The 12,426-nt window shown below is 38.6% G+C and overlaps 1 protein-coding gene across 1 annotated transcript in view; it reads left to right on the top strand.

The window, feature by feature from the left end:
• The window catches only part of LOC137968216 (collagen alpha-2(I) chain-like), a 163,162-nt gene that overhangs the window by 76,684 nt on the left and 74,052 nt on the right, over nt 1–12,426 (top strand). Inside the window, exons 17-24 of the mRNA XM_068814834.1 lie at nt 2,764–2,808; nt 3,931–3,984; nt 4,531–4,575; nt 6,552–6,749; nt 7,419–7,472; nt 7,764–7,808; nt 8,654–8,707; nt 9,457–9,510. Of these exons, the coding sequence (XP_068670935.1) occupies nt 2,764–2,808; nt 3,931–3,984; nt 4,531–4,575; nt 6,552–6,749; nt 7,419–7,472; nt 7,764–7,808; nt 8,654–8,707; nt 9,457–9,510 (549 nt within the window). The remainder of the gene's footprint in view (nt 1–2,763; nt 2,809–3,930; nt 3,985–4,530; nt 4,576–6,551; nt 6,750–7,418; nt 7,473–7,763; nt 7,809–8,653; nt 8,708–9,456; nt 9,511–12,426) is intronic.

Raw genomic sequence — 12,426 nt, 5'->3', positions numbered from 1 at the left:
ACGTTTTGATGGTAGTGATGACTATTTGGAAAAAAAATCATTTGATGTTTCTAAAATAGCAGGTAAATCTGGTAACACATGTACAGTAATACTGGTTGTCAATACAAAAGCAATAACCAATCAATCTCAGTTTCAATGGGGGCGTGGAGCCGTCAGATTCGGTATGCATATACCATGGGGAGATGGTGCAGTCTATATCGATTTTGGTTCATCATCAAATGGCCGACTTAATATGCCTTCTTTGACGAGTCTCTCTGGTAATATCGAAGTTTGGACAATTCGTATTAATGGGACAAATCTAGAACTCTTCAGAGGCGTTACATCAATCAGTGCGATTAAAACAGAAACAATTTCTGCTACTCTTACAGGTTCAGCACAAGAAATATTCATTGGATGTCAGGTTCATACTGATGGCACTGCTGTGAATTTCTGTGAAATGGATTTATATGCTTTTGCCGTTTGGGCTAAATCTCTGTCTGATAATGAATTAAAAAATATGTTCAGATTCATTCAAAATCATTTTGATTTGTGATGTGGTTGTTTTAAAATATATAACTCAATATATATGTATATCGACAATTTATTACGATTTGTGGAACATAGTTTTCAAGAAGCAAAAGAAAAACATCCATGCATTAATGACAAAATATTAAAATCAGCACTTGTTTATCAATACCTGCACTGTTTCTATTTTAAAAGAGACATGTCTATGAATGAGATTCTTGAACTCAATGATGGTGAAATTGGTCTTCTTGGACCAGGTAGTGGCTGTCTAACATGGTTACTTGAAAAGATCTTCGGTTGGATTGATATATTAAATTCACATAGTGTATTACATGATGCTTCCGGGAGGTTTTATGACCACCATAAGCTCGGTAGAGGTTACACTTATGCTATTTCAGAAAAATACACAACTAAACTGATTAAAAGATCACCTTTTTGTGGTCAAGTCAGTGGTATACTATATTGTCTATGCAGACGATTAACAATCTGAACTATATATATGGAAGATCGAAAAAAGAGAATATTCAGCTGGAACCATATTTCAGACAAACTCCCAGAAGATCAGGTCGACGAACTAAAGAGCTATTATAAGGCATACCATAGAAAGTGTTGGGCTTACAAAAAGGCTGTTAAACGCTTCAAAAAATTCAAACTTATTGGTAATACTATTTCTATCATAACTGGTACTGGTGGAATTATTAGTGCTGTTGTAACTGGCGGTATAGCCCTAGTAGCTATCAGCACTTGTGCTTTGTTAATCAAGTCTTACATGGATTTCCAATCACTGGATCTTAAAATACAAAATTGCACATACGCATACCAAAGTTATCAGCATCTTTTGAATTCAATAAAAGACATGTTGCGAAGTGGTGAATTTAATCCATCATTTCACACAGAATTAAAAAATGTAGATGATTTTGTGACTGATGTTTGTCCTAGTGTTGATAAGTTCTACGCGAAATACAATGACAAATTCATTCCTTAACTATTTCATTAATTCGGTCTGATGCCAATGACAGGATGTCTTTCCAATACCGTTCATATGATTGAAGTGTCTTTTTGGATTTACTCGTCTTGACCTTTTCAAAAGGAAGATCAAGCATTTTAAATATTTGTTTTAAAATGAAATTTATGTTAATCATACGCTTTCTATCAATGTTAACATCTTTCACAACTTCCCCGATAGCCGCAAAAATTCGAATTATTTTATCCATATTTTTTACAGAAATCTGGAAACCATTTTTAATGGCAATGTTATTCATTATGTTTTCTATATGATATTTTCTTTGGTAAACACTTTTACGATGGAATCTATGCTTATTTGAGTGAAAATCAATAAATTCTATTAAAGGTGTATAACCTTGTACTGTTCCGCATTTTTTGCAAACTATGATATTATCTTTCACTATCTCTGGCTGATCGCAACATTGATCTGTTTTTTTCGTATGTTTACCTATTTCTTTATTGCAAAATGGACAAATTACTTCTTCCATATTGATTAACTCTTCATGTATTTCTTTACAACTCATTATACTATTATATGAGATATTATTTTAGGTTTTTTGTGCAATTATGCCCCCTTTGGGGCTCGATTGGATAATCTTTGTGGTTTTGTAGCCCCTTAATCGCAAATGCGTTTGTAGCCCTTTGATCGCAAATCGTGGTTTTGTAGCCCAATGTTCGCAAATGCGTTTGTAGCCCTATGGAGATGACAGTGATTTTTACCGACTACAGCACCCGTAGTGACGTAGTAAATATTCCCCAATATTTACTGAGCGTGAGGCGAATAATGGTTTTAGTGTAATTTTCAGCGGTGAATATCAAGACAGTGCTAAACAACGGGCTAAAGCAAGATAAAAAGGCACGAAAAGTGCTTGATTGGCTTAGCAGCCGCGCCTCCAAAATGTTATATTCACCGGGTAGCGCGGTGAATATAACACTAAATTCTTATATTCACCGCTGAAAATTATACTAAGTACAATTAGTATACATGGTAGAGATTGGAAAGCAAGCTTTAATACAAATACTGGGTACTAATACAAAACCAAAAAGGCGGGAATCGTGACGTCATTGCTCAATATGAGACCACTCGTGTTACATGAAAAACCTTAAATAACAATGACAACAATCAGGTTTTCTGAGCCCGCGAGACTAAGCACCCCCAGCAAACCATTGTTTTAACGAAAACTGCAGGTCGGACAAATTTTGTACACATTGAGTGATCCTTCACTGTGAATATATTTTCGTCTTTTAACACAGGGGAGCCCAGGACAAAATGGTAGACCCGGTATTGACGGAGCACAAGTAAGTATTTCGTACTTTCATTGATAACGGAATGCGTAGGTGTAAGATACTTTCCTGTATTATAGGGCCCTTAAAATTCATGCTGGTTTTTCGTTAAGCAAAAGGGAACCAGAAATGCTCGGAGTAAAGTCAGAAACTAGCAGCGACTCTGCCCTCCTATGACCGGCAACACCTTTCGTTACTGCGGCAGGAGAGAAGCGAGCGAGTAGCAACATAATGAGAATTCGATTTGGCCCAGAATGCACTGCGCAGCGACCAGAATGCATTGCTCTATGGTCGAGTCTCGCCTTGAGCAGGTGTCACAAACACAGCCATCGACATCTTTATTTTCGTAACTATTTTGAAACTTGCGTCCTGTCTTGAAGTTACACTTCTGCTTTCAGTTCAACTATATCCATGGCCAACTAGACCCAACAAACCTTAAACATAGATATTTTGATCACAGTCAAAATTTTGTAGTTATCGGGAGTTTAGGTAATCCTCACGCATCTTTAGTTTACCAGAACTAATGACTTGGTAACGCAGTGTTGATTGTAATTTACATGTATTTGGATTTGAGAAAAATGGCTTGCCTCAAATAGCCTCTTTTTACCTTGTAATCTTGAATTTTTCGTCCTATTATGGGCACATAAACAACAATCCGCATCAATTTCATATCCTTGGGTCGTACTAACGTTTAACGGTGGAAAGCGATTCCTCTCTCTTCTCATCCAAGCATTAACCCCGTCAAACAGGATTTAAGTTATGGAGTATGGAGTTTTGCTGTTGCTCACGGAGTTACTTCAGTAGGCGAAAATATACGAGCCTGTGAAAGATGATTGCCTGAGGAGTGTCTTATGTTCATAACTGTAACCTTTTTTGTCATCTGTCTTTAAACTAGTATTTCTGTCATACTTCAGGCGGTAGACGAATGTCATCATCAGTTTGTAAAGTATACAAGAAGCCTCTAGATCCCATGAATTTCATGCCGAAAGCAATTGAACTTATTTCATGGGAAAAAAGTTGAATTGAACTTTTGACAGGGACCTATGGGGTAGGAAAAAGGCTGCCCTTGTTTTCCCTGGTAGATTTTGGCCACCAAAAGTAATATTCTTTGGTTCTAATGATAATTTAATTCACCAGGGACCAGTTGGAATTCGGGGGCCACAGGGAGAGCCTGGTGATGCTGGACCAATTGTAAGTTTTGTCCTACCCATAGAGCGGTTTTCAAATGAGGGTCGTAAAACCAAAACCAAAGTATTTACTTTGGCCAATCAAAAGGACGGAGACAATCCAGTAAACCAATCAAAACTCGAAGTAATTACACGTAGCTATAGACGACACAAAGCGCGGGAAAATGTAAACGTGCAAGCCACGATTGGTTTTGGTTTCACCACTGATTGGTTGAAAAAGTGGCGCGAGAACTTTGAAGCAATCACTGAGTTAAGTAATGCAAAATCAAAGTAATTCGCTAATTACTTTCGACAATCAATTGAAAACCGCTCTAACACGAATAAAATTTATTAAAAATCAAAGGGAAATTTCTAAAACGACGCTATCGAGTCATCGTGGTGCAAAAAAAAATCAGAAGGAAAAAATGTGATCTGACAGGATAATCATACAAGTGAAACTTAGTGAGTCTTATACCTTCCATCACTGAGTGAGTGAGTGTGTTACTTCCAGTCCTCCAGACAGCCTGAACAATGTTACCTTACTGATATTCTATTATTTTGATTCTTTTAGGGACTTCAAGGTCCTGAGGGCGCTCCAGGAGCTGAAGGAGCTGCAGTAGGTTTAATTATTATAAAATATCCATCTTATTCGATGGTTTAACATATAAGACGCACGGATATTTTGTGAGTTGCGCAGTATTTTTCCGCAGGGGCGAGGAAAGATACGAGCAATGAGAAAAATCTCCACGAGTATTATATGTTAAACCCTCGAATAAGCGATTTATTATTCCACAACAAAAAAGGTGTTATTTTGCTTCAATTTTATGTGGTAAGAGTGTTTTGAGAAAAATGCATTATCTGTCCTTCAGGGCGCGTGCGAACGATGTAAACAACACAAAAAGTCAGCCGAAGATCTTTATTTAATTGGATAAACAATCCCCCCACCCCCGGGCAACTGCGGGGCAACCGCGCGGCATTGTCAGTTGTCAGTCCCGGGGGTGGGGCATTCGCAATTTTATCGCGGCCCGGGAGCTGGGCATTAGCCTACCCCGGGGCGACCCCCGGGAATTTGACACACGTGTTTTCGAATGAACATGGAAGAGTTTATCGGAAAAGACGAGGCCTTCGTTAAAGACTGGCTTGTCCGTCACCGACTCGAAAAACTTGTGGATGTTTTTAAAGGTATGTGTTCTCAATTTTAGGTATTTCTTCATTTATACTTGTAAGCATATGAATATATAAAAGCGACAAGGTGAACTAATATCACAAAGCAATCACTGACGTGAAGACTGCGTATAAAACACAACTACTTCGCATTTCGCACTCAAAACTAGCCTAGCAATTTTTAAATTCATGAAAGCGGAGTTATATGAAACACTGAAGGGCTGCGAATTCAAATAATGCGATCTTCAAAACAGATTTTGGGAGCGTAAAATGCGATGAAAGATCATGTAAGATGTCTTGATTCTTGACAGACAAAGTAGCCTGCGAATACAGGCGCCTATTGGAAGGCGACGATCCCGGGGACGAGGCATTTACACAGCTTATGTGTCCCCACCCCGGGGAATTTGCCAATTTTTAAAAAAAATGCTAATGCCCAGGGGTTAGCCCGGGGGGTGGGGGGGGGGGGTGGGGGATGGGCACTGCTGGAATCGACTGATGCATAAGCCTTCGCTGCCTTGCAGAGTCGAGTAATGGCACCAATCAATTGGTTTCCTTCTCAGCATAATTATATTTGTAGACTTCAAATTGTACTTCAGTCAAACGTTCAATAACACTAGGCATCAACAAAGCTGAAAAATTTCACACTTTTCAAAGCGTATCCCGACAAGTGAAGCTTTGGTGTAGAGCTCGCCATTCTTTTTTCTGGCTTCAGCGTAAAATCTCTTCATTGCATACGCATTCGCCAACTTGTCCTTCGCGTCGATGACACGAGTGACTCTTCGTCTACCCTTCTTTCCTTGAGATACTTTCGAAATACGTTGAAATTTTGTTCCTTTCTTAGTATTCTCACTGCTCTTTCGATCAACTAAGAATGTCGAATCATTCTCTGACATCGGGGAACCGATCTGCCATTTTCTCAAAAGAGAGTGATTTCAATTGCGCATGAGCAGAATATTATTTGCAGCAAAACACTTATTTGAAGGCAGTTATTTGCAGGTCACGTGGTGGGCTCTCGGCCAATGAAAAGGAAGGAAAAAATACATCGAATGATAAATATATTTATTTTTATATATTGTAGTTTGAACAGGACTGTAACCCCGATCCTTTTGTGTGAACTCCCTCGACCGATATCGCTTCTTAACCCAGATAGAAATCACCAACAACATTGTCCAAGATTGTCCAATGATGGAAACTTGGGGTAACACATCTCTAAAATGATCTTGAGTAATCCGGCCAGAGCGGCATAATCAATATACTGATAATACGTTGTGCAAGGAGGATGATTGTTTTCATAAATATCGCTTTTGAACACGGCTCAAGCGAAATTTCATATTTTGATTCATTTTGAATTGAGACGAGAGGCAGATGGAGAAGCACAAGTCAGAGAGTTTCTTTCCATAACGACGCATAATTTTTCTTTTATATTAGGGTATCTCAGGTGAACCGGGAAATACTGGCAGTAATGGAGCCCCTGGGGCAAAGGGAGAAAGGGGCAATCAGGGCTCTCCTGGTCCACGAGGACAGCCAGGTATTGTTGGTTTTGAAGGTTCAAAAGGAGAAAAAGGAGCCGCTGGAGACACGGGACGACCTGGGTTTGATGGACGAGCGGGCTACAAGGGTGATGCAGTAAGTTTTAAACAGACTCGGAGAAATGACATTTAAGGACGGTGCCTACCGTTGTTATTGCGCATACGTTCTGCGCATCTCGAGATACTCGGGTTTCCTATGGGTGCTTCTTGCCCATACAGAGATATATTTTTGCGCGCTTTAAAGGTATGCGGAGAAAGTAGAACTTAGTAAATGCTCTTAGATCCAAAAAGAAAATTGGGCGCAACCATGCATTTTTCAGAGATAATTAAACTTCAATTTGGAAAAGAATGCCATACGTTGCCTTATATGTTGAAACATTTTACAAATACTTTTGATTAATTATCTTTGAAATAAGAGTGGTTACCCCCAATTTTCTCTTAATAACACTTGTTAAGATCTGCTTTACCCGGACATTCATAAACCGCACGAAAATACCTTTGAATTAGTAGGAACCGTCCTTAATACTGAATTATTTGAACATACTGTGAACATAACCTGATTGTCAAGGATGATTCGTGAGTTGATAAGAGGTAGAAGAGAATAAATGGCAACATTTTTATGGAGCTCGAGCACGTTTCACTTGAATGTCCCATTGACCTAACCCATAATAGTAATTCGTGCGTGCGTACGTTTACCCTTCCTTCTTAATCATGGTCGCTTTGATGATCTTCTATGTCTCATATTTTGTGTTTTTGTGTTTTTAAGGGTTCTCCTGGAGCAATGGGTACCCCGGGAGATGCTGGAAAAGATGGAGCACCAGTAAGTAATCATATTTTTTTCTCGGGGTTCGTTTGAAATGAATTCGTTTGTTTGGGCAGTCCGTGGGAAGAAGTAGCGAGATAGGCTCTTAGCGAAGCGCGGATAGAGAAGTGTTAGCAAGTCATCACAGATTGGAGGAGAACAAGAAGCTTGTCGCACTTTAGGGGAGGCTACGAGGTTTACTTCGTTAGAAGCATGTATGTTCCAAAAGAGGACCACAGTAGTCCCATTGCTTCAATCTGCTGTTTTATGTTCTACGTTGCTTTTATTCATCGATGTCTTTCTGTATAGGGAAATCCTGGTCAGCCTGGGCCACCGGGACGCACAGGAGATGGGGTGAGACGTAACAATGGACGTTTTTTCTAATGAAGAATAAATATAATTTTGCAAGGGAGAATTCTTTCCTAAAAATACTAAGAACCACATTTAGTATGAACGGCTAGCGCGAACTGGTCTTTCTTTCTGAGCATGCGCATTGGGTTTGGAAGCCAACTGTGCGTGCTCTTCCCAACCTACTGGTAATTTCCTACGAAGAATTACAAAATCGAAAATAGCAAAGATAACACAAAGCGCATAGGATATGATGTTAGAACGTGTTAATATCTTCTCCAAGTATTTATTGATCGTACGTAGCAGCTCATGACCTTGAAGCGTTTAACTCTAATAATAATAATAATAATAATAATAATAATAATAATAATAATAATAATAATGGTAACTTTATTTCTATAGCGCTCTTATCCTATGTTCAAGGCGCTTTACATTCATATAAACAACATTATTAATAAATATTTACAAATTTACAACCATGTCCTATTATATTTGCAATGATTAAAAAAGGAAAAATTAAAACTAAAGCAATATACGCAAATCAATTAGAAACAATGATTTGTTATTACTAAATTTAGTAAACAAGTACTCTTGTTCAGAGCTGGGGCATTTCCTAATTTGGAGGTAACCTAGCCCGTGCATTTTCCCGCGCGTGCAGCTTCGATCTTATTTTTGTCCATATTTGGGCCAAAAATCGGTGTCCTAAAATTCCCAGCATTCGTTCCAAGGAAAAGATTTGCATGTTACACGCTTCAAGGTCGTGTGATTTTGTCGTACGAGCTTCACAACAGATAAGCAAAATACGGTATTTGTTCACGTACTTAAATATGAATGTTGGCCTTTGACAACAGGGAGCCCCAGGACGAGCAGGAGAACGAGGCTCAGATGGTGAAAAGGGAGCGACTGTGAGTCTATGAAGAAGAAATCTATTTCAAATGAGTCTTTGGTTGTGTGTATTAGAGCTGTCCATAATTTGCGGATGTATCACCGAGTTAAAAAAATGCAGATGATTATTGAAATCATGAAGTTTACTGTTTCGAATTTTTGTACAGTATGTTTGTTGCATTGATTCCACAGTTTTACAAGATCTGAAGCTGAAAAATCGGTTTAAGCTTGCACTTCCGACATTCTTGATAAGCTGCCGACGCTCAAAGGCATCCAGCGTGGAATTGGTTTGCGGAAAGCTTGGTCTGTGTCACACTCTACATTAAAATGTGTCACCCGAGAACCCTGTAAATGTCCGCGTGTTTTTTACGACGACATTAATTTCAAGTTACAAGAACAAACAGCGAAAAAATAGGTTTATTGAAATACAGAGAGCCTAAAAGGATTCTCTAAGTTAGGTACAATACCTTTACTAAAAAGTGAGAAAGAAAGAGAAAGAAGCTAAGCGACAAAGCAAAGAATGACGTGTGTGTAAACAGAGCTAGAAGGTGTTCGATTCAGTTTAGTTTTTGAGGTGTGATTGCAGACTCAAAGTAAGCTCTTAATCGTACGCTTAATTCAGTATATAATGTGTGAAATTATCTCCTATAAGGAACTGCATAAATTTGTGGGGTAAAGAGGTGGTTTGGAGTAGCCTTCACCTCTTAAGCCGCGCACGCCTCCTGACTTCGTATGTACCTCTAATCTCGGCTTCTGTTTTATTCCTCAGGGGAACCGAGGGAATGTGGGAGCACCTGGAAGTCGCGGAATGCAAGGAAGGAGGGTAATGATTTTCACATGGTAGTGATCATTATAGTAAATTCTGGATGAGGTCCTGAATTGTAGAACTTGTGAGTCAATCATCGCTTAGGGTCACGTTTTTACCTGATTCTGGAGATGGCGTCCGCTCAGGTTGTCGAAACCTTGGTCTCATTCGACAGTCCTTCAAGGGCCGGACTGCCCTTGAACACACGAAGTATTTATGGTCATACTATAGCAATCAACGCGGCGAAGACGGTAAAATGTGGGTCAAGAACAGACTGTTAAACTACTTCACTCGATCGTACTTTATCCACCTTGAAAATCATTTCATTTCAGCGACGGTATAGACCGTATTCCTATATGACGGCCAATAAATTATTATTATTTTTCCTTGTGCTCGTAAGACCAATTAGCCTTGTTTGCAAGGACAAAATTCAAAAGGAATGCTGATTTTGGGCGAGACTAGTTGTTTTGAATAGCACGAAGAAAAAAGAATAATTTATTGCAGCCATTTATGAATATGGTCTGACACATAATCAAAAGCAAACTAGACGCTCCGTGAGCGTAAACTGGGTTGCCTGTTTGCAAGTGTTACGCAAAGAGCGAAACACAGGGACACTGAGTTGGGTGGTAAGTAGATTTTTCCCAGAGTAATGGTGGACGGGGCATTCCAAAAAAAAAAAAACAAAAAAAATGCTTAAGAATGCAATAAGTACTCCTGGTAACTCCTACAATGGAAGGTGGCCAGGGGATTGGGTGTGAATGCAGCATATTTCTCATTTATTCTCAGGGCCGCTCGATTCTCTAAGTCGGCTGTGTGGTGGAGTGGTACTTAGTTGCAGTGAGCACGTAAAAAAAAAAACGATGAATTTAGGTTTCTTCATTGTTGAGAGTTTAATTTAGGACACACGGGGAGACATTAGATTTTAGACGTTGTACAACATATTTAGTTATTTCTTCTATACAGGTAAGCTTGAAGTAATTTCAATTTTTTTCAGTTTAAAGCTTAGTTGGTTTGGACGTGAGTTGATTTTGGCGGAGAAAAGCCATATTGTAAGTTCGAATTTGATCAGCGGTTTAGCTTGTGTCCTTAGCACCCAGTTTCGCGCGGCTCAGCGAACATGTGAGACTTTGCCCGCCATGTTGTTTTGTCATTTGGCCGACTTACTGTTTCACCTGTAACCTGGAGAGGTTCAAGCATGTTCCGTAAGTCAGTTTTCAGATAACCATTTTTGTGTTACTTAAAGCATTATACAAGCCATACTTTTCCTTTCGTTTAGAAACCGTTAAAGGAATTGTTATGTGACAAATTTGTGATATCCTGCAACTGTACTCGGACCGCGGTAAAGTTACTGGAGCAGAGACTGAAGCAGGTCTCAGAAGTGTATTGTAAACCATTCAAGCTTGAAGTTGTCGAGGAGTTAAGTCTTACATGCGTGTAATACTGAATAAATCCGCTTAACGCGTTTGGAGTTTGGACTTTATTCTGTCTTGTGCTAATTAATCTCTGTGGTTTTGGCGGCCACAATTTTGTTTGTTGCTCGTAGGCTTTCTCTTGGCCTGATTGAAGATCAATGTTCTGTGCAGTTGCTTGGTCATGTTTATGCAAATTTTCATTCTACTGTCAGATTTTATCAAATTACAACCGGTATGCCAGCGTAACGGTTCATTGCTTCTGATTTAAGGTGTTTGCAGGATACTGTTGCAGTCTCTTGGTATAAATCTTTTGGAATCCCAGACCATAGCAGGAGCTGATCAGCTCATGTGTTTCTGGTCATAGATGCTGAGCATTTACTTGATCAGTAATGATCATATATCATTTTGTTCATTGATTCATTCATCACGAGAACACTTGAATCCACAAATGACCAGCTCCCAAAGACAGTGGCGTCATGGCTCAGTTGGTTAGAGTGTCACACCAGTATCACAAGGTCATGGGTTCAGACCCTGTTGACATCCTGAAATTTTCAGGCTTCTCTATGCAATTGCTAAGATTGCATTCATAACTGTGAGGATCATAACTTCACTTGAGTTTTTACTTAACAGCCTAAGAATTGTTCTCTGGTTGGATGTACATTGTATTTCTGCTGAAAAAAAAAGGAAATGAGAAAACTTTAAGGACTTTTAACTTTTACGGAAGATGAATGTGGGTTCAACTCGAGTGTTTTTGGTTTTAAAGGAATTTACATAACAGACAAAATATGCAAGCAATGGGACAATGAAAAGTGTGAAAAGATATTTTCATATCAACAACTGGGGACTTTTGAAAGATGTATTTTTCAGCATGTAACATGCAAACCAAGAAAAAAGAAATCAGAGTTCCTTTAGTAAGAGTCTTACCTACAATCCTCTGATAACTAGTTGATTGAATTTTCATCCGAACACCTAAAAGAGAAAAAGATATCCAGATTTTATTTTTATGAACAAGTATTTGTTATTGTAAATAAGGTAGGCTCTATAAATATTTCTTTTATTGTTTTTAGAAGAATAATAATTGTAATAATAATAGTTCATAATAATTATAATAATAATAATAATAATTATTATTATTATTATTATTTTTATTCTTAAAGGGGAACTGAAGGTAAAAAATAAGCATTTTTCGATTTATGCTTTAGACCATTCACAATGATGTTGTATTCATCATTTTTCCAGCTGAAAAAATGTTTTTATTCCAATTTTGGGCCATCAGCATTGCAGCTCAGACTGGAGGAGTCAGTGGTTATTTTTGCAGCTTATGATGTTTGATATGGGGAAGACATGCGAGAACGCCGCCTTATAGAAGCAGTATTTAGATTGATGTTTGTTGTTGATACTGAGTCCACGAAGAAACAGCAAAGAAACAGAAAATATCCATAGTAGTACTTGTGTTTACCTTGTTTCTCTTGATTACGCAATCTCTGTTTCCCATATCATACGTCACAGCAGGTGGCTGATT

This window comes from Montipora foliosa, chromosome 8 (assembly GCF_036669935.1).
Source record: "Montipora foliosa isolate CH-2021 chromosome 8, ASM3666993v2, whole genome shotgun sequence".
NCBI classification, from domain to species: domain Eukaryota; kingdom Metazoa; phylum Cnidaria; class Anthozoa; order Scleractinia; family Acroporidae; genus Montipora; species Montipora foliosa.
Note: the sequence above shows the minus strand (reverse complement) of the source record. Positions and strands in the feature narration are given on the sequence as shown.